Source organism: Sminthopsis crassicaudata, chromosome 3, assembly GCF_048593235.1.
Source record: "Sminthopsis crassicaudata isolate SCR6 chromosome 3, ASM4859323v1, whole genome shotgun sequence".
In the NCBI taxonomy this organism is placed as follows: Eukaryota; Metazoa; Chordata; class Mammalia; order Dasyuromorphia; family Dasyuridae; genus Sminthopsis; species Sminthopsis crassicaudata.
The window spans coordinates 319,632,246-319,659,767 of record NC_133619.1 but is presented as its reverse complement, the minus strand read 5'-3'; the positions used below and the strand labels follow the sequence as shown (position 1 = coordinate 319,659,767).

The window sequence follows — 27,522 nt, the reverse complement described above, 5'->3', positions numbered from 1 at the left end:
CTGACTCTTCATAATCCCATCTGGGGTTTTCTTGGAAGGTCTGGGCGTGCTTCTGCCATTTCCATCTCGCTCGTTTTACAGATGAGGAAACTGAGGCAGAAATGGTGGGTTTGTCCGGGGTCTCCTCCCAGCTTATAAGTAACGGGGGCCCAGTCGCAACTCATCTCCGACACCTATCTGCACTTAACTTAGCGCTCACTTTAACGAGGTATTTTTGGAATCTTTTTTTTTAAAAAACCCACATCGCCTTGAACGCCGGCGGACACAGCGCGGGCACATGAGTGCTTTTTCATTCAGTTTTATGTCTTAGCACTTTCTGGCACCTAGCGCAGAGAAACGCTTTTTAAGTGAAATCTAAGAACAGCGGTGTTTCAGGAGTAAAACACGGTGTACAGTGCAAGGGTCACATCTGAACCAGACCGGGCAGTCCGGCCCAGGAAGACAGACAGAGAGAGCAGGGAGAGGAAGGCAGTCAGCTGGGCCAGAAAAACAGCTGCTTGCTTGGAAATCACTTTTCACTTCTTCAAAATGAAAACTTGGAAAACAGCCGGGGGAGGACGGGGGAGACGGGCGCGGAGTGGGAGAGTCACAAAATGGAAGGAAAAAGAAGGGCAAAGGGCAAACAGCCAGAGGGTAATTTACTAATACTTAATGAAATCAGCCCCTGCTCCCCACTGCTACGTGCCTTCGGTTCCTCAGATGGCCAGAGCCCCCTCTTACCTGCTGAGCTGTCAAAGCTCCCTCCATCTCTGAGCTCCTCTCGCCTGGGCGGTACTGCGCAGGCGCACCTGCCGGGAGAATCATCCTACCGCCACCACCACCCTCCCTCTCTCCCATGCACTCACCCCCCACACGGACACTTAGGTGGCCTTCCTATTGGGAAAGCGGTGGGAAAGGGGGAAGGAGCCGAGCGTGTGCGCACGCGCATCTCTACAGCTTCCCTACTCCCACCCCTCCTTCCTGGCCCCCTGACTGCCCCTCGCGGAGCACGTGGGCTCTCGCGCGCCCCCTAGCGGCGGCCGTTGACAACCAGTCTGGCGCCACGTTTGGAAAGTCTCAGAGTTCCGCCGCCTCGAAGCGAGTCGGTCGGCGTCCGCTTTATTCCTCCTCCCTAACTTACCGCTTATCAGGGTCTATTTCCTCAGCCAGCGAAGAATCTCTTTCGCTCGGTGACTGGACCCCGTATCCGCCCCCCGCCCCGGGGTTTTCCCTCTAAAGCTGGAGTGCGAATCTTGTCACCCTTCCGGAGGCCGCGCTCCGCAGGGACTCGTTTGTGAGGAGAATTTGCTGTTTCTTGTTCCGGAAAAATAAATGCTTGTCCCTAGGGAGAAAAATTCCTTTTTTGACTCGGCATCCTTGTCACGAGGATTTTTTTGGGGGGGAGTGTTACCTCCCTTTAGAAGACAGAGAAATGAACGCTTGTACATGGGGGTTGGGGCGAGATGTTACTTTGTGCATATATATATTAAAAGAATTTTTTTTTTTTGGGGGGGGACGTTCCTCCGATGGAAAGAAGGGAAATGTTCATGGGGGGAGGGAGACTTAAGTCCTTGACTGCATATGTATCACAAGAATTCGGTTTGGTGTTTCTCCTCCATGGGAAGAAGAGAAAATACTTGTTCGTTGGGGGGAAAATAATCCTTTGATTATACTTAATTGGCACCAAGGATTTTTTTTCCTCTACTGGGAAGAAGAGGAAGTAAATGTTCATTGGAAGAGGGAGCAGAAGGGAGAGAGATGGAGTGGGACACCGTGAAAGGTTTTAACAGTTTTTAAACATTTTGGAGCATTGTGTATAGAGACAAATATGACAGGGATGATGTAATTTTTTTTTTTTTTTTTTTTTTTTTTTTTTACCAGCAATAACTAGAATCATGATGGGACTGAGGTTAAAGTCATGACTGAAAAGCCATTCAGTAATAGCAATTATGTCGCAGTCATGGAGCACTTTTACTCGTCAGCTCCTTTGATCCTCACAACTCTGATACTGGCCCCATTTTATAAAAGAGGGAACAGTGAGACAGGTGAAACTGACTTGCCCAAGGCCACACAGCTAGCGCCTGAATATTCAGATAGTAGTGCTTACTGTGTGTTGGGCTTTATGCACATTACAAATATGTCATTGGATGAGGCAAGCGAGGAGAATGCACTGAGATCTGTGTAGCTCAATAGTCTCCCTCTCTGGGGAAATCCTAGTCACAAATCTGAGTTATGTCACACCTCTAAGGCCCGCTCTGTATAGGGGTCTTGGGCAGCCTCACCTTTCCATATCTTGGGTTTTTAAAATTAATTTTATAATTTTTGTCAGTACATATGCATAAGTAATTTTTAAAATAACATTATCCCTTGTATTCATTCTTCCAAATTTCCCCCTCCTCCCTCCACTCCCTCCCCCCCCCAAGACAGGCAATCCCATACATTTTACATGTGTTACAGTATAACCTAGATACAATATATGTGTGTAAATGCCATTTTCTTGTTGCACGTTAAGTATTAGATTCTGAAGGTATAAGTAACCTGGGTAGACAGTAAGTAGTTCTGACAGTTTACATTCACTTCCCAGTGTTCCTTCTCTGGGTGTAGTTGCTTCTGTCCATCATTGATCCACTGGAAGTGAGTTGGATCTTCTTTATGTTGAAGATTTCTACTTCCATCAGAATACATCTTCATACAGCATTGAAGTGTACAGCGATTTTCTGGTTCCATTCATTTCACTCAGCATCAGTTGATGTAAGTCTCTCCAGGCCTCTCTGTATTCCTCCTGCTGGTCATTTCTTACAGAGCAATAATATTCCATAACCTTCATATACCACAATTTACCCAACCATTCTCCAATTGATGGACATCCATTCATTTTCCAGTTTCTAGCCACTACAAAAAGGGCTGCCACAAACATTTTGGCACACACAGGTCCCTTTCCCTTCTTTAGTATTTCCTTGGGATATAAGCCCAGTAGCAACAATGCTGGGACAAAGGGTATGCACAGTTGGATAACTTTTTGGGCATAGTTCCAAATTGCTCTCCAGAATAGTTGGATTCTTTCACAACTCCACCAACAATGTATCAGTGTCCCAGTTTTCCCACATCCCCAACATTCATCATTATTTGTTCTTGTCATTCCATATCTTGTTGTGAGGTAGAAGACACCCCTTTAATGTTAGGGTCCCCAGCTTGGTGTATCCAATATGACAAAAGAATTTGCAAATTCAGTTTGTCTCCAAGTTAAGGGCAAAGATTTATTATGCTGCTAATCAGGCTAACTTCCAACAGAATTTAGCAAAGAACAAGGAGAAAGAAGATACATTTATAGAAACAGATGAAGTTCTTCAAGTCACTGATAGGCTAATTTTATAGCTGAAGAGGTAGAATTGAGTGGTGGAGGTGACCCTATAATTGAATTGAGGAGTGGTTGTAGAGGTAGAGTTGAGGAAAACTGAATCTAGGGTTTAGAGGTGGTGTTTGCACCCAATTAATGAATTTCATGTCTCAGGATTGTAAACTTTGTTATTATTGACCAACAGATTGTTATCTGATAGCCAGCATTATTTGTGCTCTTCCAAGGCTGGATGGTTATTACTACATCTTCCCTACAAGCATTATCATTCCCCACATCACTGTGAGAAATCCCAGTCATGTCCCTGAGATTAAATTATCCCTATCCTCACTGCCTTCCTTTGGGTCAGTCCCCTTTGTATGTCTTTTTCCTTACCTCCCAACCTTGCCGCCTTACTGATTTTGGAGTCTGCCCTATCTGTCTGATTCTGAATAGACCACTCCTCAACTCATTGCTGACTGATAATCTGATCAATGGTAATCTGGTCAATGAGATTCAAATTCTGGAGACTACTCCTAGCCACAGAACTAGCTTGTCAAGGATGAAAAGCTGGATAAAGGGGTGTCCTCTTTCTTAGGATTTTGCTAATTTCTTTTGGAATTTAGTCTACTTGTAATTGGTATTACAATTACAATAAACTTTGCCCTTGACAAGGAAATGGGTTCAATTCTGCAAATTCTCTTGAGATACCTCGAGACACCAGTCTGTAACCCCAATCTTTTGGGGTCCCTCTTCCCAACCTCAACAGTATCTCTCCTAACTCCACTGTTTCTTAACCCCATTTCTCGTTATTTCTAGTTTATATTTCTTCCTTAATATCTGAAACACTCCACTGTTTCTTAACCCCATTTCTTTATTTCTAGTTTATATTTCTTCCTTAATATCTGAAACACTCCACTGTTTCTTAACCCCATTTCTCTTTATTTCTAGTTTATATTTCTTCCTTAATATCTGAAACAAAGTCTTTTGGATTTAGGGCTTTTGTAATAATAATAGCTTACATTTACATAGCATCTACCATGAGCCTTTAAAAAACAAAAAACAAAAAACAAAAAAAAAAAACCTTTTTACAAACATCTTATTTGATCCTCAAAATATCCCTGAGAGATAGATGCTCATATTGATGAGGTATAGTTCTAAAGAGAATGTAGTAATTTCTGAGAAACTCTGAGGCTACCTCACCTTGGGAGTGACACAAACAATGCTGGCTGTCAGAGAACATATCAGTTGGTCAGTAAGCCATAGAATTCAGTGATGGGAGCTGTTGCAATTCTATTTAATACTCTTCCAGCCATAGAATTCAGTTACTAGGTTCAACTCCATTTCTAGCACTCCACAATTGTACCTCTAAGCAAATTTTAGCATATCACTTACTTGAGCCTGATCTTTGTTCTTCTTTCCCATAGAATTATCTTCTTGCTTCTAGCTCTTTGCTAAATTCCTTTGGAATTTAGCCTGCCTCAATTGGTGTCACAATTATAATAAATTGTGCCTCTTGACTTGGAGATGGCTCCAAGCCTGCAAATTCTTTTGAGACACCTCATGAGTGGAATCTAGAACCCCAACATTTTTGGACTTTCCTTTGAACCAACAATTTTATTCCCACTTTATATTTGATGAAATTGAATCAAACAGAAGCTAAGTGACTGGTTCTGAATCACATGGCTACTAAGTCTCTGAGACTGAATTTAAATTCAAATTTTGCTGACTTCAGAGCCAGAGCTCTATCCATTCAGCCACTTAGCTGCCTCTATAAGCTTCAGGGACTATGATATTTTTAAAAACAAGATGTCCAATATCATGTTATTTTCGAATTTATAATTTACAAAATGTAATCCAAACTAAGAGATAAGTTAATTTAAAAATCTGGCAAACGAATGGCATGCAAAAAATTATCAAAACTGCCAAAAAGATAAATAATGATATATTTTGGAGAGATCAACCTTGTTTCTGTAATAGGAAAGAATGACATAACTATCATTCTTTAAGGAGGTAAATAAGTATGTATAAAGAGAAACTACCAGTGAACTTGATGGGGTACAGCTTCTAGAAGAAACATAGCATTGATGAGGTCCCCTGACTTTAGAATAATTTTGTTCTAACAATCTGTCAATGATTGAAAAGTCTTCTGGCTTTAGGATATTCCTACAAACATTGCTCACTATCAGATAAATAATCTGCTAATTAGTGATAACCAAATTTCTGAGACAATAGTATGTGGGACAGGTCAGGTACAAGACCCCCTTCCCAATTAATTAATCATAAACCTCAGGTACAAAGAGAAAGCCTTTATTTAATCCCTGCAAGGAAAGGCCCTGACAAACCTGGGAGCCATCCCAACTCCATCATGTGCTCCTGCAACCTGTCTAGTTTCCAAGCTGTCCAGGGTTTAAAAGCAAAAGACTCATGCTTTCTCATTGAACAGAGTAAAAGGATGTAACTGTCATTGACCAATGGTCACCAATGTTGGCTGCCTCCCACAGGTCACCTTACTGCCTGCAACTTCCTATATCCTAGGGTTCAAAGTTCATCCCTCCAGAGATCAAATGACCCCACAGGGTCCCAGTTCTGGAAACAGGAATCATGTGGCTCAATACTGAAAAATACTTCATCCAGTCAGTCCATTCCTCAGTTCAATCTCTGGGCCATAAAATTAGCATAAAAGTGATATGAAGAACTGGATAAATTTGTCTCTTTGCTCCTGGTTCTTTCCTAAATCCTTTTGGAACTTAGCCTGCTTCACTTGACATCACAATTATAATAAACCTTGTCCCTTGACTTGGATGTGAGTTTAAGCCTGCAAATTCTTTTGAGACACCTCTGGCACCAGTCTATAACCCCAACCTCTTAAGAATTCCTCTTAAACCTCAAACAATTTTATTTAGATTTTTAAAAACCTTTTTACAAAGTTTGAATCAAAGTCTAGTGTGGAGCTGGTTCTAAGAGAGTATGATATAAGACAAATTGTCATCCTAAATTAAAATGTGCTTGTGATGTAAGAAAGGGATGAAAGAGAGACTTATGCCTCCTTTCTCATAATAAAATATGTAAAGATGAGATTTTCCAACTCAAGTTATCAATCAAGTGAATAATGAAATAATTAGTAGTTTGGAATTCTCATGTACTCTGGATAGAGATCTCATTGCATACTAGTGATTAGATTAGTGGCAGTCAGAGAGTTGTGGAAATCCCCTTTTGGTGGATGCAGGTCTTTTGTGAAAATTCATGAATCTGAAATATTAAGAGGCAAAAATGGAAGTTTATTGTTGGATGAGAAGTCAGCTTTGCTAGAAAAACTGACTTCTTCAGTGGCAAAGTCCTATTAAGGAAATGGAGGCTGGCACTGAGAAGAGAATGCCTTCTCAGTGGGCAGGGACCTGACAGGCAGTTATAGCATGGGACAAGGCATAGTCCTGCTTTGGACATTCTGCAAAGAATGAATTTAGAAATTGCCCTTTAAAAAGGAATCTTGAGGCTCAGGTTTCAGATTGAAAAGAAAGCCAAGGTCCACAGCCTAGATGCTTATTAATATCCAGCCCCAAATTCAAAAGAATTTTAATGGGGATCTGGCTATCAGGCTATTAATGGGGGTAATTTGTCTTAGGGCCAGCCAGGAGGATATGCTCTCACAGACTCTCTGGAGTCTGGGGCTGAGGAATCAAAGGGACAGAGTTTCAGAGTGATAATTTTAAAGGGAACACAGTTTCACAACACCTTTACCAACTGGTAAATAGAATTGGGAGAGAGAGAACTGAGAGGAGGGAGGGAGAGAGAAAGAGAGCTAGAGTCAAAATCTAAATTCTAATTCACTCTCAGACACTTAATAACTGTGTAAACCTCCGCCTCCATTTCCTCATCTATAAAATGAGTATTATAATAACAGTAATGATGTAATATCTCTAAGGAAGGCCTCTAGGGAAGACAGAAATAATTTTAAGGTCCCTTGACCTTAGGATGCTTCTGTTCTAACAATCTGTGATTCTAAATATTCTGGCATTTGAATTTGTGATCCTGAGAACCTCTAATTTAAGAATGCTATTGTTCTGTCAATGATAATAAAAGTCCTCTGGCCTAGGAATATAATATTTCTTCCTTTAGACTTTAGGGAAGATATATTAGTAATTCTGAGACGATATTGTTTCAACAATCTGTTAATGATTTCAAGTCTTCTGATCATTACCGTCTGTGGGTCAGTGATAACCAAATTCTTGATACCACTCCCTGGTTTTGCCCCTAGGCCATATAATTAGCATATCAATAATATGAAGAAGTAGATAAATGTGTCTCCTTATTTCAGGTTCCTTGCTAAATCTTCTGGATTTTAGCCCACTTCAATTGGTTACAATTACAATAAACTTTGCCCTTTGACTTGGATATGCGTTCAAGCCTGAAAATTCTTTTGAGACACCTCAAAGCACTGGTTTGTGACCCCAACCTTTTAGGGGTCCCTTCCCCAACCTCAACAATATTTGCTTCTCAGTGTTGTTGCAAGGATTGTTATTTGAATTTTGCTCTCTTGGTCTTCAAACTGTAGATAACTGGAGCTGCACAAAGCAAAGGCAGGTTTTAGAGTAGCAGTTGAATAAAACACTTTCAGAGTGAGGAATAGAGTTTGCAAACTGGAAGTTCTCCTGGGCAGGAGACCTTCTTCTGTTATAGGAAAGGTAGAAACTGTATATACAAATTCATAAATGGGAAGGAAAGAAGAAGGTGGAGTACAGTATAATCATTTTCAGGGCCTGAGTAATTTCCCATGACAAGCCTCCAAATAATGCAAGAGAATATTTGTTCTCCAATTTGTGGGAACAGTTCATAAGTGATTATTTCAAATCATGGGGGTTATTGCTTGGTAGGGGGAACAGAGTTCTATAATGGGAACAGGTAATACAATCTTTGATTCACTTCACTTAACATACACAGGAGAACATTGTCAAGAATTGGTTGATCATTTCAAGTTGTACTATAAGTCTTTGACTCCCAGGCCAGAAGTGGCAGCTCTGAGAATTCTAAATTATTTATTCATTACACATATCTTAATAATTATAAAAATTCCCTCCTTTTAATCAAAAGGGTGAGACAATCCTAAAGATAGTCATTTGAGACATGACTGATTTTATGTAAAAATAAGTGAATTACAAAATTAATGCAAATAAGGTAAGGCAAATAAGAAAAAGAAACCTCAAACCAGGAAGGATAGAATGAAGAATGCTGCTAAAGTTGCCAACAGATTAGTTATGGAGGGGGATGAGAAGGAGGCATTATATGAGTCTGGGTGGCTGGGAATGAATAGGATAAACTGAGTAAAGACCTCTCATAATAAGAATGTGTCCTCAACCTATACCCTAATTATAACTTGTGTTTTGGAAGCTTTGCACTCCTATACTGACACTGCTGTTGTTGGGAGCTGCCCTTTCTCTCAAGATTATAATAAATTCTTTTAATTTTTTACCTTGAGAGTCTCTTGATTTTAATTTAGGTAAGGACCATTGTTCCATACGGGCAGTAGTATCCTAAACAGTATGAGGGAATTTAAGAAGAGTGAAGGCTCTGTCAGGGAAAATGAGTTCAGTTTGGACATGTTGAATTTAAGATATCGACCCTGAATCCAAGAACCTGGGGAATGACAGTGTTTAACAACCACCAGACCTACTTCAAGCCCCAGTGAAGGGGACCATCTTTGGCAGCCATCATTAAGGAGAGTAATCACTGTGGAGAAGGGACCCAATATCTTCTTCATCAGTACTAGCAATAACTGCTAGACAATTGGCAGATAGGTACTTTATCAGATCCATATAGACCTGCTTCCAGCCCAGCACTTAACAGTCCTCAACCAGGGGAGCAACAGCCAACTCATCAACTGCCAAATAACTGCCACTTGTAGGCAGACAAGCCAACTTAGTTCTGAAGCAAGGAACTCTGAGGCAGAGACAGAGACTGCATGTGCTAGGGAAGTCAAATCACCATAATCACTTTGAGCTTCATCTCCCCTCAGATCTTGAAAGAAATAGCCTAGAACCCTGAACCCAAAAACCTTAGAAAGATCAATGCTTCAGCCAAGTGCCCCACCATTATCCCAGAAAGCAAGCCCTGGGGAAATGCTTCCTAATGTAATAATTGATGAATGCCAGGTTGGGGTAACAAAAATTTGTTTTCCATAGAGAGCTACAATTCTGAGAATTATGATAATATAAATTAACAAGGTTGTTTAACAAGTGGATCCAATCAATCAGAAATGGGTCCACATCTTCTCTACAATCACAATCTTATGACAGATCTCAATCTTGCCCAAGCTAGTCACGGTCAAAGACATGGCAAAGGCAAATGGGGAATGAGCATGCTTAATAGACCAATTTTGAATATATATTTTTTCCAAGGTCATGTATAAGATATGTCAAATTAAGAGATGATGTGGTGATTAGTCATGGAATCTCAGTTAAAAGAAAAAAACTTTTTACTCATATATATCATGTCTGAAAAGCATTGTGTTTTTTCCTTGTTACAGATCATTTCTTTTCCCTGTGTAATTTTCAAGACTGATGAAAGGAAAAATACAATACAATTCCTCCTCCCCCCCAAAAAAAACCCCAACAACTAAAATTATTTTTTCACAGAGATTTGGTATATTATAAATGAAAATGTTCACCCCACTATGGCAATATAACAGAATTTGGTATAAAGTATACCTTTTTCATTCTCTTTTCACTAAATGTTATTTTCCTGGATGCAAGGCTTAAGGAAGAGAGAGCAAAAAGGAGCAATCTAATCTGATCCTTCTTTAGGCAGTTCTTTTTTTCTTTTTTTAAATAAGTTTATTAATTTAATTAGGCTTTCACCAAATAAAACAATAAAATGTGAAATATTAACCTTACGCCCCTATGGACTACTCTAACCTGGTAGCTTCCCTTATAGCTACTCTTAATGCCCATCCATTGACAGCATGGCTAGGCCACACTTACCTGTCTTCAAGCACCAACCCGGACTGCATTCGTTGCTTCTAGAGGCTTTTTAACCCTTACAACTTTTAAAAGAGACAAAAAAATATATACCAATGATACAATGTGAACTTTGACAAATAACAATATATTGGTTCTCTTTTCCAAGTTTTGTTCTTTTCCATAAGATTGCCTATAAAGTTTTTCTTTGCTACTGATAATTTTAATCAATGTACATGTTGCTATCTTTGTTTTAGTTAAAAAAAAATTACTGATCTTTCCATAGTTCTTTTGTATTCTTCTAATTTGGCATTTTGGACAGCATAATATTAATTTATAATTTATTCAGCTATTTCCTAGTTATTAGACAAAGATTTAAAATTTCTTATCAATTTTTCATTTTATCTATAAATAAAAGATAAAATCTATACACACATTTATTTATTTATTTATTTACAGAGAGGTCCTTTTTGACCTTTCAATAACAACCTAAAGATATAGATACATGGGGGGCAGCTAGGTGGTACAGTGGATAGAGCACCAGCCTTGAATTCCAGAGGACCGGAGCTCAAATCTGCTCTCAGGCACTTAACACTTCCTAGCTGTGTGACCCTATGACCTCAGGAAAAAAAAAAAAAGATATAGATACAGTAGTAATATTATTATGTCAAAGTGTACAGTGAGTTCTGTAATTGTCAAAGTGTACTGTGAGTTCTGTAATTGTTATACATTGCCAGATCTCACAATATCTTACACCTTTTTATAGTCCTTCCAACAATGAAATAACATACCTTTTTTATTATTTAAAAAAAATAATTGATCATTGATCAAGTTGGCATTTGTTGTCATATATTTTATCATATATTAACTTCATCATATTTTTAATCATACTACTTTTTAGTTTTTCCAACAATTTTTACCAGATGATAAGATCTTTCTTTCAAAATTTATTTTCTTCAATTCCAATAGACTTGGGATAGAAGATGCCATCTGCATCCCCAGAGAGAATTATGGAGAATGAATACAGAATGAATGAACATACTATTTTCACCTTTTTTTTTTTTTTTTTTTTTTTGTCTTGAGGAAGGGGGGAGGTAGAGAAGGAAAGGAGAAAAAAGTTCAGAATTCATAATCTTACAAAAATGGAATGTTGAAAATTATCTTTACATGTAATTAGAAAAAAATACTATTGAAATTTTTTAATTGTTTTCTTGAGTTATTAGCAAATACTAATCTCATATATATATATATATACAAACTTATGTATGGATATATACATATGTGGTTACAGGTGTGTGTATATATATGTATGTGCATTTGTAGGAATTGGATAAAACTTTGTGTGCTATGAGTTTGGAGAAAAGATTGATAAAAAGTATGATAAAAGTGAAAGAAAAGGGACTAATACACATAAATCATCAGCATTTTTATACATCACTAATAAAACCCAATGACAAGAGATACAAAGAGAAATTCCATTTAAAATAACTGTTAATAGTATAAAATATTTGGGAATCTATCTGCCATGGGAAAGTCAGGAACTATATGAGCAAAACTAAAAAATACTATCCATACAAATTAAAGTCAGATCTAAACAACTGGAAAAATATCAAGTGTTCTTGGATAGGTCAAGCAAATATAATAAAGATGACAATATTACCTAAAGTAATCTATTTATTTAGTGCTATACCAATCAAACTCCCAAGAAACCATTTTACTGACCTAGAAAAAATAACAAAATTCATTTGGAAGAACAAAAGTTCTTATTTTAAAAATAATTGATCATTAATAATTAATAAAAGGGAATTAATTATCTATTATATATATATATGGAATTAATTTAAAAAAAAAAAGCAAACAAAGGTGGCCTAGCTGTACTAGATCTAAAACTATATTATAAAGCATCAAAGTTTGACAAAGTTTGTCATCAAAACCATTTGGTACTGGCTAAGAAACAGAATAGTTGTTCAGTGGAATAGGTTAGGTTCATAGGACAAAATAGTCAATGACTACAATAATCTAATGTTTAACAAATCCAAAGGCCCCACCTTTTGGGATAGGAACTCACTACTTAATAAGAACTGCTGGGAAAATTGGAAACTAGTATGGCAGAAACTAAGCACTGACCCACCCATAACACTGTACACCAAGATAAGGTTGAAATGGGTTCATGATCTAGACATAAAGAATGGTATTATAAACAAATTAGAAGAACATATGATAGTTTACCTCTTAGATCTGTGGAGGAGGAAGAATGGAGGAGGAAGGAATTTGTGACCAAAAAAGAACTAGAGATCATTATTGATCACAAAATAGATAATTTTGATTATATTAAGTTAAAAAGTTTTGTACAAACAAAACTTATGAAGACAAGATTAGAAGGAAAGCAATAAACTGGGAAAATATTTTTATATTCAAATGTTCTGATAAAGGCCTCATTTCCAAATTATATAGAGAATTGATTCAAATTTATTAGAAATCAAGCTATTCTCAATTGATAAATGGTCAAAGAATATGAACAGACAATTTTCAGATGAAGAAATTGAAACTATTTCTAGTCATATGAAAAGGTGCTCTAAATCACTATTGATAATAGAAATGCAAATTAAGACAACTCTGAGATACCATTACACACCTCTCAGATTGGTTGAGATGACTGGAAGAGATGACAATGAATATTGGAGGTGATGTGGGAAAACTGGGACACTAATACATTGTTGGTGGAGTTGTGAATGGATCCAACCATTCTGAAGAGCAATTTGGATCTATGTTCAAAAAGTTATCAAACTGTGCATACCCTTTAATCCAGCAGTGTTACTCCTGGTCTTATATCCCAAAGAGATTTTAAAGAAGGGAAAGGGACCTGTATGTGCAAGAATGTTTGTGGCAGCTTTTTTTTAATTTTTATTTTTATTATAGCTTTTTATTTACAAAACATATGCATGGGTAATTTTTCAACATTGACCCTTGAAAAACCTTCTATTCCAACTTTTCCCCTCCTTCCCCCACCCCCTTCCCCTAGGTGGCAGGTAGTCCAATACATCTTAAATATATTAAAGTATATGTTAAATCCAATATATGTATACATATTTATATAGTTCTCTTGCTGCACAAGAAAAATCAGATCTAGAAAGAAAAAACCTGAGAAGGAAAACAAAAATCCAAGCAAAAAATAACAGAGTGGAAATGCTATGTTGTAGTCCATACTCATTTCCCATAGTTCTCTCTCTCTGGGTGTAGCTGATTCTCTTCATTACTAAACAATTGGAATTGGTTTGAATCATCTCATTGTTGAAGAGAGCCAGGTCTGTCAGAATTGATTATCTTATCGTCTTGTTGGGGTGTATTGATCTTCTGGTTCTGCTCATTTCACTTAGCATCAGTTCATGTAAGCCTCTCCAGACCTCTCTGAAATCATCCTGTAGGTCATTTCTTACAGAAAAATTATATTCCATAACATTCATATACCACATTTTACTCAGCCAATCTCCAATTTATGGGCATCCATTCAGTTTCCAGTTTCTAGCCACTACAGAAAGGGCTACTACAAACATTTTTGCACATACATTTCTTTAATATCTCTTTGGGATATAAGCCCAGTAGTAACACTGCTGGATCAAAGGGTATGTACAGTTTGATAACTTTTTGAGCATAGTTCCAAATTCATTCACAGTTCCAGTGTATCTAGTTCACAATTTATCAGTGTCCCAGTTTTCCCACATCCCCTCCAACATTCTGCATTATCCTTTCCTGTCATTCTAGCCAATCTGACAGGTGTGTAATGGTATCTCAATTGTCTTAATTTGCATTTCTCTGATCAATAGTGATTTGGAGCACCTTTTCATATGACTAGAAATAGTTTCAATTTCTTCATCTGAAAATTGTTCATATTCTTTTACCATTTATCAATTGGAGAATGGCTTGATTTCTAATAAATTTGAATCAATTCTCTATATAATTTGGAAATGAGGCCTTTATCAGAACATTTGAATATAAAAATATTTTCCCAGTTTATTGCTTTCCTTCTAATCTTGTCTTCATAAGTTTTGTTTGTACAAAACTTTTTAACTTAATATAATCAAAATTATCTATTTTGTGATAAATAATGATCTCTAGTTCTTTTTTGGTCACAAATTCCTTCCTCCTCCATCCTTCCTCCTCCACAAATCTGAGAGGTAAACTATCCTATGTTCTTCTAATTTGTTTATAATATCATTCTTTATGTCTAGATCATGAACCCATTTTGACCTTATCTTGGTATCGATGTTAAGTGTGGGTCAATGTGTGGCAGCCCTCTTTGTAGTGGCCAGAAACTGGAAACTGAATGGATGCCCATCAATTGGAGAATGGCTGAATAAATTTTGGTGTATGAATACTATGGAATATTACTGTTCTGTAAGAAATGAGCAGCAGGATGATTTCAGAGAGGCCTGGAGAGACTTACATGAACTGATGCTAAGTGGAATGAGCCTTAAATATTGAAGGGGTATTGCCTCAGACAACCTGAAACCTAGGAAAGACCTTTGCTTAAAAAGGCCAAGTGTTTCCCACTGCATCCAGGGACATCACTAGTTATCCAGATCTATCCATGGTTGTTGTCCTTTGTTCTCCAAGAGGACCAAAAATTACTATATAAGAATTGAGTTATGTTGCCACTAGACCAGATATGGAGGAGAAAGTGTGGTTGATAACTTAGCACAGCCCTGTTTTACTTAGATCCAATCCTCTTGTAAATCATGATATCACCACATCACAACTTACTGCTACTCCTTGCTGCCCAATATGACTTTATAAAACCCTAAGTGCATTATCTTCTTTTGTTCTGCTCATTAATCTTTTGATCTTCTAGCCTTGCCTATTGATTTACTGTTCTCCAGTAAAAAAAAAATAAAATAAAGTGGGAGAAATTAACCTCCCAAGATCTTAGGACTTCTGGGCACACACAGAGAAACATATAACATACACACAAGCTAATACTTACATAGAGCTTACTATGTGTCAAGGCTTTTGTGAATATTATTTCATTTGATCCTCACAATAATACTGGGAGTTTACTACTATGATTAACCATCTTTTACAGCTGAAGAAACTGAAGCAAACAGAATTTAAATGACTTGCCCAGGATCACACAGCAGGTAAGTATCTGAGGCAATTTGAACTAAATCAATACACATTGATTAAATGCCTACCATGCAACAGGCACTGTGTTAAGAGGTGAGGATACAAGTGAAAGTCAAGAAAATGTAATTTTAAAAAATACATACAAAATAAACTATATACAGGATAAGCAGGAAGTAATTAAAAGAGAAAGACACTGAAATTAAGTAGAAGGTGGGATTTTAGTTGGGACTTAAAGGAAGGTAGAGGTCAATAGTCTAAAAGGAGGAGAGCTTTCCAGGCATTGAGAACAGCCAATTAAAATGCTCAGAGATGGAGTGTTCTGTTTATAGAACACGAAGAGGCCAAAGTCATTGCATCAAAAAGTACTGTTATCCTTTATCTCACAACTTTCTTTATTGTAGTTCCACTATATTGCTGATTGCCATAAGAAATGCAGTGGGGATTTGGGGGAATTTTGTGAAAGCTGATACACAAAGGTCAAGAGATGACACAGAAAAAATTTAGAAACTCAGAAATGAATAAAATATATGATTAGTACTGTATTATGTCAATCCAAATTTTAATAAGGTATTGTAAACATCTCATAAAGGTAAAAAACAAACAACAAAAAAAGGAAGTTCCGACTTCTCTGAGAGAGGGTTAAAAAAATTGAATTGAATTTTCCAGGTTGTTAATGTCATGCCCTTAATCAAGTACTTCACTTGAACAAGTAGAGGGGTTAATTCTAGTAGGCAACAAGACCACTTTATCATGTGAGACAAGGGTGAAAGAGAAGAGTAGGAGAAGGCACCTTTGTTTTTGTTTTTATTTTTTAATTTTATAATTATAAAATTTTTTGACACTATATATGCATGAGTAATTTTTTTATATAACATTATCCCTTGTATTCATTTTTCCAAATTTTCCCCTCCCTCCCTCTACTCCCATGACAGGTAATCCCATACATTTTACATGTGTTACAGTATAACCTAGATACAATATATGTGTGTAAATACCATTTTCTAGTTGCACGTTAAGTATTAGATTCCGAAGGTATAAGTAACCTGGGTAGATAGACAGTAGTGCTAACAATTTACATTCACTTCCCAGTGTTCCATCTCTGGGTGTAGTTATTTCTGTCCATCATTGATCAACTGGAAGTGAGTTGGATCTTCTTTATGTTGAAGATATCCACTTCCATCAGAATACATCTTCATACAGTATTGTTGTTGAAGTATACAGCGATCTTCTGGTTCTATTCGTTTCACTCAGCATCAGTTGATGTAAGTCTCTCCAAGCCTCTCTGTATTCCTCGTGCTGGTCATTTCTTACAGAGCAATAATATTCCATAACCTTCATATACCATAATTTATCCAACCATTCTCCAATTGATGAGCATCCATTCAACTTCCAGGTTCTAGCCACTACAAAAAGGGCTGCCACAAACATTTTGGCACATACAGGTCCCTGAGAAGGCACCTTTGTGATAGAAAAGCTTGAGAGAGTTCATTGCAAAGAACCTCAAATTTTTTTTCTATAAAATATAAGGAGTTGTCAGTGGAAAGAAGGAGAGGCATGAGAGATTTAAGGGAAGATGAAAAAGTTTGGAAGAGTCACTTGGAGAGTGGGATAGTGATTTGATAAAGGACATATAGTAGAACTGCACAGCAGCAGTGGGGCCCAATCAAAGGTGTGGAACAAATTTAGAGTGGACTACATCAAAATGTATGATTTTCCCCATTTCATGTAGCAGCACGTGTGTAGGCATGAAGATGGTAAATGGTGGAAATGATCCAAGACTGAGAGGAGTGGCTGGGCATAATCAGTAAAATGATAAGTAAAATGATAGGTGTAGAGTTAAATTGGTACATTAAAGAGTCAAGCTGGGAAGAATGTTAATGCAGGGGAGATGTCCTAAGAGAGAATTAAGGCTTTTAAGAGATTGATAACCCTTATCACTTGTTGGCTAGCATATTTGATTAGGATAAAATACATCACTTTTAAGAAATGCTTTAATGATATTTCATTTAATTAATGAAAATTAAACACCCTGAGTGAGATGTTTTTAATCAAGTCAGAAGGCTTTTAAAAATTTGGATTCCTGTAAGGAAAACTTAGAGAAATTAATCTCCCAAGGTTGTAGGACCTCTGTGTCCTTGTTGTCTGTGTCTGTCTTGTTTTGCCTGTGTTTGTATCATTGTTAAATATAAGAAAATCTTTGTATTGCATTATGTTTTTATTACTTGTAGTTTCTGTTATCTTGAAAAATTTCTAAAAAGGAAAATGTAGCCAATAAGAAAAAAAAATTGTTGAGGCAACAAAGAGTTTAAAATACTGAGAAAGGTTAACTTTCCATACTTGAAGCAATTGTCCCAGCAAGCAAGACAAACTCCCATTTTAGACTTTCCATGAGTGATGAAGTTATTATAAGAAAAAGAAAAAAAATGCTGTAGAACTCTTTTTTTTTTTTTCTGTCATTTCAGTCTTAGCCACTTTGGAATTACAAAAATAAAATCAGATAATCGAAGTTATATAACTGCTATAAACAGCAAAATTTGCAGGTTTGAAGAATCATTTTAAGAATTCAGGGGAAAACGCCTGGACTTTGGGTAATTAAACTGACTTTTAGATTCTGAAATATCTGAGGATTAGGGTACCACTCTGTAGAATTTGGTTTAAGGAAAAATTACTTCTATAATAGTAAATGGCACCTAGCTAATTGCCATCAGAAGACTAATAGCCTCATTGTTTCAGGATTAGGAAGTAAAGTGATAAAGGTAATAAAGCAGTGATTCCAAAAGTATAAGATTTGCACTTTACAGCCATCTCTTGTTAACTCTTCCTTGACCATGAAAGAGAAAAGAGTATTTAGACCAAAGATATCCTGTGACTCCCCCATTCAGAATCCTTTTTTCTCTGACCTCTGTTAACCAGACCAGGTTTCCAAATAAAGGTGTTGGAAAAATGCAGGCAAATGAGTCACATTTCAATTGCAGAAATTTATTACCTATGTAATTTTGAGTTTTCTTACCTGTTTGGCTGTTTCCTGATCTGTATAGAGATAAATAATAATGTACTTACCCACCATTGTTGTGAAGATCAAAATAATATAATGATTGTAAAGTTCTTAATAGTGATTGATCTATGTTAAGCACTATATTATTATTTCTTTCATTAAATGTAATTGTTCCATGTCTGATATCTCTTAAGTGGGTTTAAAATGCAAAAGGTAATAAGATTAACGATTTTTATGTGGGATAATTTGGGAATGCAATTAATTGAATTGATATCATCTGAAGCTTTGTTTCATGTTTTAAATACATGACATTACTTATGTTATTATTTATAAATTCTCTTATGTTGTGAAAGTGCTGTTAGACAAAACAACTTCATTTTTAATCTGGATGCAATTTGTTTTTTTAAAAGGATGTAATAAAATAAATATTTAAAAAATATTATGTTAAATATTCAATGAGATATTTTGTTTTGAAGCATAAAACAATTTTATTACATAAGTAAATTTCTATTTGGAAAAATTTGGCTATTATGAAAATATTTAGGGTAGTTTAAATATGTAGTTTCAATGTTCAATGTATTAAAGATGAGCCAATTATCAGGTATTTGCTGTATGTCTGAAGCCCCAGACTATGATTAGTTTTAATTTATAAGTAAAGAATGAATGAAATGTTAAGTGGTAAGGGAGCATAGGGAAAGCTATTCAAATTTTGCTAGTTGAGGCAAAAATTCCTGGAATTGTAATTTACTATTGTTTTGAATTTTGATAATAGGGACAATTATCTGAATTGTCATGAAGCCAATAAAGGACATGTGCTGCAGTGTGGGATTGACTAAAAGTGGATGTCTGTGTCTGGGAAAAGTTTTAGGGATAGCTTTGACATACCCTAAGGTAGGATCTTCTTGACTCTGCTTCTCCATTGTTTTGTTTTGTTTTTTTTCTTTTTCTGAAAAAGAAATTTCTAAGGATAGAAACAGCAAATGATAATATGAACTGAAATTCTCGAAGTTTCAAGATTGGAGAACCAAATTTAAATGATTGTACTAAATTGTATTAAGGTTTGTTACTAGTAGAATTATATAGGAACCCCTAGATTTGGAACCAGAGAGGCAGTAGTCTGTTGTTACCCTATGCCATTTCCCTTCACATAGCTATAAGGCTTCCAGTTTTTTCTAGGACTTGAAAGAATCCTGAGCACTTGGATTCCCTCCCCTATCTTGTCAATGAGGAAAGCAGAAAGGACCCACAAAAACAGGTGTGAAAAGGTGAAGCACAAAGCAAGCAGTAAGTCTCTTCCCCTCTCTCCCCCATTAAAGCTGTACTTATAATGTAGCCAATGAAGTCCAAGAAAAGACCAATGATTGATTACTTGAGACATCTGGAACTCAAAATGTGTTGATTAAATGGACATTGAGAATAAGTTACTAAAGGATAAGGATATTTGATATTATTAACATTGATCATAATTGTATTGCTTTGTTCTTTTGTTTCATGAGGTTTGTATTTCCGTTTTCTTGGCTACTTTGGTGATATGTGAATCTACCTTCTTAAAACTAGTCCATTGTGATCCCTCTAAGCAGTTTGATTTATAAACTGACATTAATGTAACCTGGTTTAATATAATTATGATTATGAATTTATGATAAGTCTTATAGAATTGGCATATAGAATAAGTGATCCATGGAGGGAATGGGTTGCTCACTCCTCCATAAAGAAAAAAAAGAGGAAATTGAATGAATTGAAGGGATTAGGACATCAAATAGTTAATAGTAGAAAATAAACCATACTGACTTCATCTTGTGACTCAATCCTGGAACTAGCTTAGTATCTATTCAATTATAACTTTAATCCAACTTCTGTCTTGGAAGAAAATTGTATTCAACTGGGAACTGGGGGAAAATTTTGTTGCATTGTTTGAACCTTGCCCTATGTGGCTAGCAAACTGGATCATCTCTCTGTTGTAAAGTCCAGACTAGCTCCCTGGAGGCCTCAGGATCAGCCAGAGTCAGGATAAGCAAGTCCTTGGTCTTCAGGGGGAGAAGTGAAGATGGACTAAACTGCTACAAACTCATCACCAACCTCCCTTCTCCTGGTTCTGCTGCAAAATGAAATTCTCTTGCCTCTTTCATCCCACCCCTTAATCCTTACCTACAATTATCTGTATATACCAAACATTGAACCTGCATGGAATAGTGAGAAGGGCCATTTTTCCAACCATATGAATCATTGTCCAATGGGTAATTAGCCTTAAGTGCTCGATTGTCTGATTCAAGCACATCTTTTAAGAGTTTCAGCCCTTTACACTATATGATATTTAGAAGGTTTTAACCAAAGATCTAAATTATGCTAATCAGAAACTTTTAGTCAGATCCAAAGATTGATGCAAAGAGGTTTTTTTTTTTTTTTCACAATTGTACAATTTAAGCAAATCATATCTTATCTGGCCCCATACTGATCAATTGATTATTGTTACCATCTTACAGATATCTGGAGAGTGAGACAATTTTCTCAAATTCAAGAAATTGCAACTGTTCACTCCTCCTCAATTTATAAGGACCCCACCAGGTTCTTCTGATTATTCTCACAGCTGCAAAATTTGAGGGTATAGAATCCTGGAGCATCTAATAAAGCTCCAATCCCTAAGTGGACCATCAAACCTGATGAGAACCTCAAGGTCCACTTCAAGTGGGTCCTGAAGCTTGTGACATCTTAAGGAGACTGCTTCCCTAAGACTCTAGCATGGATTGAGTATATGGCACACCTGACCACCAAACACTTTGGATTTCCTTTTATTCCTGATTCTTATTGCTAGCCTTGTGCTTTTTTTCTTCCTTTCTGCTTTCCTCACTGACAAGGTAAGGGAAGAATCTCAACACTACTCAACACTCTGCTTCTAATCCTAGAAAAAAATTGGAAACCTTATACCTTGTTAGATCTGTGCAGAGGGAAACCACATAGGGTAACAAATCATGTCTCCCTCTTCAGCACTGGGCTCTGTAGCCATTTTGACCAAAAAGGGGAATGTGGAAATATTCTTCAGAATAATATGCCTATTTTTCATGAGTTACCTTACCACAGTAAGCAGTCTGGACAGAGTAAATCTGTTTGCCAAAAGGAGCCAGTCAGAAGCTTGCAGAGAGTGAGTCTTGTTCACTCACAGATATCTTTGCTGGTGTTTATTCACTAATCTAAATTTGTACCCTTCAAATGGCCCACTTGTTGTCCAATATTCCTACAAAACACTCTGCTTCTATATCCCACCTATTCCTAGAAAAGGTTGTCCATTCTTTTCCCCAACTCCTCCTCAAACTCCTTTGTGGTTTTCAAGCATAAATTGCTTCTGCCTCTCCTAGACTCCGAGTTCCCTCATACTTTATATTAGGGTTCCTTGGTATTTGTGTCTGATATTCCTCCTAATGAAACTTTTCTGCTTTCAACTCAACTAAATTCCTCTGCATTCTGAGAAGTGGACTTCACCCAGTTGACAACCCACACCCACATACACATTCTTAAAAATTCCTGGATATTCTATTTTGTTCCACAAATAAATGTAATTTCCTACTGTTTTATTTTTTATTAAAAGATCAAGATGACAGGTCAGGAATAGAATATATCTAATAAGAAATATTTGTAATGTGACTCAAAGTTGAGGAGGTTTATTGCTAGCTATGGACATATAATAAAATCCTGGAACAGAGGATTAAGTTGAAAGAAGATAAAGTAGCTCCAGGGTTTTTATTTCCCCCAAATCTCTCCAATTCTCTTGCATGGGAGTTCCAAATCATTTTCAGATTTAGGAAAAACTGAGAATCCTGAGATCCTTATAACTTTTGTGGAGATTTTTTTGGTAGATTCCTTCTTGAAATATTTTAGGGCACAGATTCCCCATAATGTAACTAAGTAACTAATTTTCAAGGACTTTTTCTTTCTAAGTCAAATAAAGACTTTGACAAGGAGATATACCTTATAGTGAAAAGGAGTAAGTTCTAAAGACAAATTAAATGCCAGTAGCTGCTAATTATTTGTCTGACTGTTCTATGTTCTAAAGCATATTAGTGCCAGAAAATGACTTTTCTGAAGAAAAAAAGTTGGCCATAGCCAGTGATCTGAGAACTGACATATTCCTCTTTCTTATAGATAGAAAAGCAGTTGAAAAATTTTCCCTGAAACTTTATATTTGAAGGGTCTACCTTCCTAAAAATCTCAATATTAGCTCCCTATGTTCTAAGTTAAAAAGGATAATGACAAATACATTCTTCCTTTTGGCTGATGATTCTATTAGATGAAGTGTGCTGCTTCTGGTTCTCCTCCCAGCCATCTAACTAATACTTGGTCTTTTTTGCTAGATCACCATCTGTATAGATGTATAGGTAATAGAACCCTAAAGTTCTATTCTTGATTTTCTTCTCTTTTCACTGTATACTCTCTCACTTGATGACTGTCACATGGATTTATTCATCAAGTCTCTTATGCAGATATATCCCATAAATACCTATCTATTCCCAGTCTCTCTCCTGAACCTCATCACTAACTGCCATGGACATTTAAAACTGTGACCTGAAGATTTCTCTCACACAATATGTCTAAAACAAAAGTATCTTTTCCCCAAACCCTCTCTTTCTTAATATTTCAATTGAGCATGCCATCGTTTTTCAAGTCTTTTAGGATTACAATCTCAGCATTATGATTGGTTCCTTATGCTTCCTTACCCCACATATAAAACTAGTTAAAAATCTTGCAATCTTGTATCTCCAAACATCTCTCATCACCTTCTCATAATTCACATCATCACTACCTCATTCTAGGCTTTCATCATCTCCCACCTGGACTATTGCAGTGGGCTCCTAATTGGTTTCCCTGCCAATTCTATCTAATTTCCCACGCAATTTCCAAAGTGACTTTCCTTAAATAGTCTCTAGAAATTAACTTTTTTAGTCGGCGGCTTTTCCTACCTCGGGCTCAGTTCCTCCGAAGTGAGGTCTCTACCCAGTTTCTCCCACCAGCACTTGAGATCCTTGGAAATCTCAAGACACTTGGGGGCCTACAGCACCTCAACGACTTCTTGTTGGACAAAAGCTACATCCAAGGGTACATGCAGTCCCAGGCCGACGATGCAGTGTTTGAAGCTACCCCAAGCTCAATGCTGGTACAAGCACAGCAAAACCTACGAGAAGCAGAAGACAAGCTTGCCAGGAATTAAAAAGCCTTTGGGCAAATATGGACCCGCTAATATAGAAGATGCCACCAAGAAGTGGTGGAGCTACAGGCAGCAGATGATGATGACATTGATTTCTTTGGGTCTGAGGAGGAGGAAGAGGAAAGTGAAGAAGCAAAGAAGCTAAGAGAGGAACGGCTTGTCAATATGTATCAAAGAAATCCAAAAATCTGCAATTGTTGCCAAAACTTCTCTGTAACTGTGTGTAAAACCTTGGGATGATGAGACAATATGGCAAAATTAGAGGAATATGTCAGGAACATTCAGGAAGATGGCTTGGTCTGGGACTCTTGGACATATGTTAGAAGAAAGATAAGTGCCTTTGAAGACTATGTGCAATTCCTGAATGTTGCTGAATTCAATAAGATTTAAAACCTACCACCCTCAAAAATTGCATTTAAATAAATATTTATTAAACACATACTATAAGCCAGGCACTATACTAAGTGCTGAGGATATACATTAAAGAAAGAAAGAAAGAAAGAAAGAAAGAAAGAAAGAAAGAAAGAAAGAAAGAAAGAAAGAAAGAAAGAAAGAAAGAAAGAAAGAAAGAAAGAAAGAAAGAAAGAAAGAAAGAAAGAAAGAAAGAAAAAGAAATAGCTTCTGCTTTCAAGAAGCTTACAATTTAATGAAAGGTTACACACAGACAGAAGCTAAAAAGTAGGAAGGGAGGTACCCTTTTCCTGATTCCTTCAGTGACTAATGCCCTTCCTTCTTAATTACCTTATAGTTTGTATTTATTCTGTGTATACTTATATAATATTATGTTTGTAAGAAAAAAAAATCCAGAACTCAAATTAATTCAGAAAGAAAGCAGAGAAAAGAATTAGAAAAAGTGGCCCACTCTCCCTGAATATCTGTAAGTTAAGGATTCAAAGGAATAAGGAAACAATAGATGACTGACCAGCAAAAAGGCAGTTTCCAGATAAGATAGGTGGATTACTTGAGAGGTACAATAGGAGAAAATTCCTTTGATTTCTTCAATCAACCTTCAGATCCCGTCAATAAGCTAGATCCTGAGTTAAATATCAAACACAATTGGTCCCTAAATAACAGATCTGGTTTCCCAGCCATGCTAGGTTCTAACAGTGGAATAATGTTTTGCCACAATTTCCCTCTTTGGATGGCTATTCTTTTCCAACAATATTCTTATATTGTACAGAAGCACAATTACAGAAATGGATAGCTAATTTAAGATTTTAAATAACCTGAGTCAGTAAAAGAGTCTCCTTCACTGCTCATTTCCCTATTCTTAGTTTGGTGTCATTAAAATTGAACAAATTTAGTTAAGTAGAGTCATAATTTCATTGATCCCCTAAGGAAACAAACCTAAACATATTCTATAGGTAAACTAACTCAGGTTATACATTAAACTACATTTAATCAATTTATTTCATCGAGTCTTAGCTGTACCATGTAGCTATCTGATAGTTGGAAACATTTTCCTTTAAAAACTCAAATCAGATTATTGCAATTGTTCAATTGTTTTCAACTTATAAGTATGTTAGGCTTTTAAGCTCTCCAAAGGGGGAAATCATGGCAAAACATTATTCCATTGTTAGAACCTAGCATGGCTGGGAAACCAGATTTGTTTGGGGTTTTCTTGACAAAGATACTATAGTGGTTTGCCATTTTCTTCTCCAACTTATTTTACAGATAAGGAAACCAAGGCAAACAGGGTTAAGTGACAGAGCCAATAAATGTCTGAGGGCAGACTGAATCCAGACTCCATGCTTTATCTACTGTGTCCTAAGTTAACAATAAATACCTAAAAGCCTTATATATACTTTCTTGTTTAAATCCATCTCAAAGCAAACATTATTCATCAGATATTAAGAAATTAATCATATTCTGTGATTACACATATATAGTAAATACATGATAGTTCACACAAAACTCAGAAAGACACTGGCTACAGTAAGTCTTGAAACTGACAGATAACCATATTTAATGGTATTGCATATTGACCCCAGAAGGTCAAAATAAGATCTTTAAAACTTGGACATATCAATCCTCATTTGTTTCAAAATTATAATTTCAATATACAATACAAACTTCAATTCCAGGTGTATTTGCATAAATTTTATAAGCAGCGGTCAAGCAATTTTATCAGATAAATTTACTCTTTATAAAATAAACTTGTGAACATCTTTACTTCAGTTGTGAGAGATCCTGGTTCTCCTCAGAACTTCACAACATTCTTTCAGTAACTTCTCTCAAAGTGCTAATCAGAATTTGTAACCTTGCAAAAGCTGAAGATTCAGAGGAAAAAAACATCTGGAAAGTCCCTTAAGAATTCAGATAATTCATAAAGTGTGTAGTACTTTCTCAAGATCTAAGTAATTGTTATTCATGTTAAGGAAAATATACACAAATATTCGACAGTAATCTTTTAAAAAATATAATAGTTTTTATCAAAAAGGTGTTAGTTTTCAAGCAATACAATTGTACCACCCTCAGTATCAATTTTCAAATTAACAGCATTTCTTATACAATGATTTCCCCAAAATATAATACAAGAAAAATTAGAAGCCTAACAAAAGCATAAATATTATGAATTTTTAAAACATAGAAGTTTTTGCCAATTGTTTTTTGTTGTTCAGTTGTTTTTCAATCATGTCTAACTCTTTGGGACCTCCTTTAAAGTTTTCTTAGCAAAGAAACTAATGTGGTTTGCTATTTCTTTTTCCAGTTCGTTTTACACATGAAGAAGCAAGTTGGGAAAAGTGACTTGCCTAGGTTCATACAGCTAGTAAGTGTCTGAGGCCAGATTTTGAACTCCTGAAAATCAGTCTGATTCCAGGTTTGGCAGTTCTCACCTAGAAGCCTATTAAATAACATTAATTTGGTTGAATACATGTCCAAATCACTTCACATACTAAATCACTTCATCCAACTATTAATTTGGCACTCTATACTAATCACATTCAAAAACTAGTATAGAGTAATTATACATTTAATTCTTATTTCATACATATCACCTTAGTGCCAATTAGCAAGTGTATTTTTCATTAAGGTCTGAGATCTGATCTACCAATAGAGGGTCAAACACCATAATTATCTCACTATAAGTGGGACTACATTATAAGTTAGTTTTAGGACAAACTAAATTTCAATCTGGACCTCCAATTACAAATGGTATCATTCAAAATCTCAATTTTCCCAAAGACCACTAGCTGTCAGCACCTCAAATTATAGAGCCCACTCACTGCTTTCAGTTAGCTCTATTCCTAAGATTTCTAGTGGGAGTCTCACATTCTCCTTCTTAAAATATTTCAGCATTTATAAAAATCTTCAAACCATAATTTAGAAATTTGCAGCAGAGATATTACACTTCAATTACAAAGTTATCCTCTAATTAGCTTATAATGGGATATATTTTTACAAACCAGGGAAGGGTTTTCTTTCCTTGCTTGTCTGATTTTATTTCCATAATCCTCAGGGTTGACTGAGAGAAAGTATCTTACAAGTTTTTTCTTTTCTTTTTTTCTCTACCAAAACCTTTTTAATCTCCTACTGAAATTCTTATTGGGACAGAGAGTTGAGCATCAGATTACAGATAGCTAGAAGAAACTTCATTAATCTTTTCCAGTATTCTAAACTCTCACTGCATTTTTTTTTTTTTTTTACAGCAACCTTTGGGACTGACTGACTGCATTTTCCTTTCCTTCCTGCATAATCTACAAATAATATTAGACATAATACAAGACAAAGATTTTCCTGAGATGCTTATAGGGAGAATATAAAAGGGAAAAGAGGGATTCCCTAATATTAGAATATGAGCATTAGGTCCACTAATGGTTCAATTTTGGATAACAGTTCATTTAACTAATACAAGAATTAGTTTCTCTCATTAATCTAGGGTCATCCTGAATGAATAATTGTTACTTAATGTTAGGCCACCTCTTCCTCAAGTTTGCTCAAT

General features: G+C 36.2%; 1 protein-coding gene and 1 pseudogene across 3 annotated transcripts in view; one reads left to right on the top strand and one right to left on the bottom strand.

Annotated features, from left to right (window-relative positions):
- Nucleotides 1–886, bottom strand: part of GRAMD1C (GRAM domain containing 1C) — a 133,787-nt gene extending 132,901 nt beyond the window's left edge. For 2 of the 3 annotated variants that reach the window (XM_074301225.1, XM_074301226.1), the window contains exon 1: nt 721–886. In XM_074301225.1, the coding sequence (XP_074157326.1) occupies nt 721–837 (117 nt within the window). In that variant the 5' untranslated portion in view covers nt 838–886. The remainder of the gene's footprint in view (nt 1–720) is intronic. The other variant, XM_074301227.1, reaches the window with a different exon arrangement.
- Nucleotides 836–23,969, top strand: LOC141562056 (elongation factor 1-beta-like; annotated as a pseudogene).
- Nucleotides 23,970–27,522: the final 3,553 nt, after the last annotated feature.